The sequence below is a fragment of the Olea europaea genome, unplaced genomic scaffold (genome assembly GCF_002742605.1).
Source record: "Olea europaea var. sylvestris unplaced genomic scaffold, O_europaea_v1 scaffold11098, whole genome shotgun sequence".
Classification (NCBI taxonomy): Eukaryota; Viridiplantae; Streptophyta; class Magnoliopsida; order Lamiales; family Oleaceae; genus Olea; species Olea europaea.
In genome coordinates this window covers 1-3,923 of record NW_019228467.1, presented here as the reverse complement: position 1 = coordinate 3,923, position 3,923 = coordinate 1, and the positions used below count along the sequence as shown (strand labels likewise).

Genomic DNA, 3,923 nt, shown 5'->3' with positions numbered 1-3,923 from the left:
CTTATTGAATTGTAAAACCCGGCCCAAGGTTTGTTCTTTTTTCTTGAAATCAAAAAAGTTCACTTTCCACATCACAATGTACGCCAGAGGGTAAAGGGCAAGGTAAAAATAAACAATTTCCTATTCTTCATATAAAGCAATGATCAAGGCCAAGATAGTATACAAGCCAATTTGCACGAGGTTTTCGCTCTAGCGCGAGCCAAGCTCATTTGTGAGAAGAGTATTCTCCCACTTAACACCATATTGGCTAACTCCATCATTCACTAATTAGTAATTCGGTCATATTACATGTACATCGTTTTGCCACGTGGCACTATATTATTGGACAGTTTAAAAAATAAATAATTTTTAAACCAGTTAAATTTTGTCCACTAGGAGATATCAAAGATGGTGTACAAATGACTTTTCCCTTGGTAATTACTTCCAAATGTCCTTCTCATCTACCCTCGAGTCTGTCAAATACAAGGGCATTCTCGTAACATCAAAAGTTAAATAATCTAGTGCACACGCTACAGATAACACACAATTCACTGATTAGTTGAAAGCCGCCACCAAATCAAAGAAGCGCTATTCTATCATGTCGTACTTTCCAAAGGGATACCACGGCGCTGGCGATGCGCTCGACGACTTCGACAAGTTTGACCCCTCCGTGTACGGTGGAGGGTATGAAATCGCATTGACTTACGGCCGCTCACTTCCGCCGTCGGAGGAGACATGCTATCCCAACACCTCTGGTTCCGACGAGTTTGACTATGATCGTCTTCAGTACACCTCCTATGCTGAACCATCCGCCTATGCTAATGAGGCTCTGGAGAATGAGTACAAGAGCTATGTACGTTGTAAGCCCCGACCTGCGCCGCCTGTGTATGCTGGAGCGCCACCGCCGGTTGGATATGGGTATGATGGGCCCAGGCCTAATTATGGGTTTCAGCCTGGTGGAGGGAGCGAGTATGGTGGTGGTCCACCTGGAGGGTTCGGATCTGGAAGACCTGAATATGGTTACACTTACGAGAGGCCCGGGTTGGAGTTTGGTCGAAAACCAGAGTACCAGGCACCAGGTTCTGAATATGTATCTGGTTATGGTAGGAAACCGCAGTACGAGGAGCCATTTTCCGAGTATGGATCCGGGTATGGGCGGGAGCCAAAATACGAGGTACCCAGTTCTGAATACGGATCCGGCCATGGGAGGAAACCACAGTTCGAGGAACCCACCTCTGAATACGGATCAGGGTATGTTAGAAAGAGTGATTACGAGGAACCCCCTTCGGAGTACGGATCCGGTTACGGCAGAAGACCCGGGTCGGAATATAGTGAACCTGTGGTTTATGGGAGGAAGAGTGAGTACGAGGAGCCAAGTTCTGAATATGGGTCCGGCTATGTGCTGAAGACGGAGTCTGAGTATGGAGCAGGTGGGTATGGAAGGAAGACTAGCCATGGAGAAGAGGAAGGTGGTGGGGGTTATGGGTATGGTGGGAAGTCCGAAAGGACTGAGTATGGAGAGGAGAAGTATGGGAGGTCTGAGGAGGAATACAGGAAGCCCAGCAAGAAATATGTAAGCATATCTCCTTCACGCATAATTTAATCGATTGCTTAAAATATAATATGCAAACACGACCAAATCCAATGCTATAAATATCTGGGTTTGTAATTGTAGTCTAGCTTAAATAAATCAGATAACATCTCATGTTGGTTTGGCACGATTGGGATTTTTTTTTTTGGATAAATGAAATTGATGTCCATGTATCTGTTGATGAATCTGATTTTGAAAGTGCGTTCAGTTCTAAAATGGTTGGGGAGAAAGTGTGCGTAATGATGCATTAGCCCACAAGAAAAGAGTACTCTTTTAAGGTTTTGTTTATTTATTTTAGCCTTGCTAACATGAGTTTGAGTACATAAGAGACTGAATACTGGATTATTTCTTTAATTACGATGCTGAACTTTTCATTTTCTGATATTGACAACTGCCATTTGCAGGGTGGTGAAAACTCTGACGAGGAGGATGAGGAGAAGCGCCGCCACAAGCACCACCACCACCATCACCATCACCACCACCGCAAGCACTCTGATGATTAAGCTGAACGTTTGTGGCCCTGTGAAGAGAATTCCTGCCATATTAATCTACTAAATAAAGGCAGGTGTATAAGTGTATTATCCTTGGAACGTGTTCTTTTCAGTGTATTTGGTTTTATGGATGTGTGAAGTTTTATGCTTTTACGTGGTAATGGATTACTCTGTATGGGACAGTATTTCTTAAATGCATATTTGTTCGCCTGCTGATAAACATGCACGAAGATGCCAAATATTTGAAGTGTCTGAAGATAAATTACAAATCTCAATGCCCTGTAAATATAGCCCAACTTCACAATGTCAACATTGTAAAATAATTTAAATATAAATTAGAACAAAGAAATATGTTTCACACATTTACATCCAACAAAAATGTAATCACACTTCAATCCTGCACTACACTACATTTAGTTGGAAGCTTATTGCAAATCATGAACAAAATATTTCATTGGAAAGGCCAAGGCCAAGGCCAATTCATAACCAAAAAGTTATATCTCTATTTGGAAGCGTTGGCAGCATCGTCTTCATTCGTTTCGTCCCGGTTTTGCAAGGTCGCAAAAGAATCAGAGGGCGAGTTTTCAGCCGTTACAGCACCTGTAATGTCATTACCCACGCTTCCAAAAAGAGTTGAAAACGATAATGGATTATAAGTAGAGCTCGCCTTTTTAAGGCTCTTTATAGCTCTGATTGCTGCAAGGGTGCTCCGGTATATTTCTACGGTTTCCTCCCCAAGCGACAAGGTTGTCTCGAGGCAATCACTTGAAGGGCTCCTAGGAATTATGTCCGTCTTATCTTGTGCAATGGAAGTCGACTCAACAACCTCAGCTTCTTGCGGGAAGAGGAGCTCGAGATTTTCCTCGCACTCGTGGACTAATCGAGTGAGGGGTTCAGTGGTGAAGAAAGGCTGATGAACAGCAAGCTGTGTATAAGGAAGGCGTAATAATCCCCTGGTTCTTTTATCATATTTCTTCAAAATCTTAAGAAGACCTAATCAAATGTGCAAAATATATTTCAGAGTTCACAAATTGGGCAAGTAAGAGCATGTTTGCTAAGATTAAAACATAACTCACAAGTAACAAGTTTTAGAATAAATAAATCTTTTATTGGCCAAAGCTGTAAATAAGCAAAGTCAACTTTTTCACAGTATGCTAAGAGAATTTTATTTGCTTAAAACTAAGAAAAATTAAGCAAATCGAAGCATGTAAGGAAACCAAAAAAAAAAATGCAATTTCTACTTTCTTTTAAGCTTAGACTAACATGCTTTTAATACAAAGAAAATCAAGGTATATGAAGCTATATTTTCAGAAAAAACCCGGGAACCGCCATTCCCAGGTGCAACCTGTAATAAATAATCATAGAAAAACAATAACGAAGCAGCTTCTTTACCAGCAAAATTAAGAGAGCTATAATTTTTCAGAAGAACCATTTCCCCATGAATGGCAACAAAGTCTTTGCGTATGTCCATTATCTCTTCGCTAAATTCAGTATCTGATCTGAAGACACCGTCTCCACTGCCTTTTTCCTTCACTCTTTCAATTCTTTCCTTCAACTCCTGCAAGAAAGCTAATGAATGAAGTGCCAAATCGACATATTTTTGTGGTCTGCACCAAAATGATGATTCCCGTGTGATTTACTAACCAAGAGATATATGTTCTACAATAATTTTACCTCTTTACAGCAATTTTAACAGGTATGGAATAAACGGCGCCAAAAGGAATTCAACAATCAAGATTTTAATTGACAAATAAATGATAAAAACAAGCTGAAAAGTTCGCAAAACTGATGCACCTTAGAGCATTGAGTTTACTAGTTTCCATTCTGAAATAGAGGTTAGCTATTATCATCCGACAAACCTC

General features: G+C 40.8%; 2 protein-coding genes across 2 annotated transcripts; one reads left to right on the top strand and one right to left on the bottom strand.

The window, feature by feature from the left end:
- The first annotated feature begins 519 nt into the window (after positions 1-519).
- On the top strand, positions 520-2,255 carry LOC111373294 (uncharacterized protein At5g39570-like). The gene is made up of 3 exons (XM_022995802.1): positions 520-1,101; positions 1,138-1,552; positions 1,975-2,255. Exons 1-3 carry the CDS (start codon positions 578-580, stop codon positions 2,071-2,073), a joined length of 1,038 nt encoding a protein of 345 aa, XP_022851570.1. The 5' UTR covers positions 520-577; the 3' UTR covers positions 2,074-2,255.
- A 112-nt stretch (positions 2,256-2,367) lies between these two features.
- On the bottom strand, positions 2,368-3,697 carry LOC111373295 (SPX domain-containing protein 4-like; the record flags this gene model as incomplete). The annotated part of the gene is made up of 2 exons (XM_022995803.1): positions 2,368-3,054; positions 3,454-3,697. Coding segments are annotated over 2 exons (735 nt in total), but the record flags the coding sequence as incomplete, so codon positions are not given.
- Positions 3,698-3,923: the final 226 nt, after the last annotated feature.

Coding starts and splice junctions, on each gene's coding strand:
- LOC111373294 (XM_022995802.1), top strand. CDS start 578: ATGTCGTACTTTCCAAAGGGATACCACGGCGCTGGCGATGCGCTCGAC. Junction 1,102..1,137: donor GGTAGGAAACCGCAGTACGA/GGAGCCATTTTC, acceptor CGGGTATGGGCG/GGAGCCAAAATACGAGGTAC. Junction 1,553..1,974: donor GGAAGCCCAGCAAGAAATAT/GTAAGCATATCT, acceptor TGCCATTTGCAG/GGTGGTGAAAACTCTGACGA.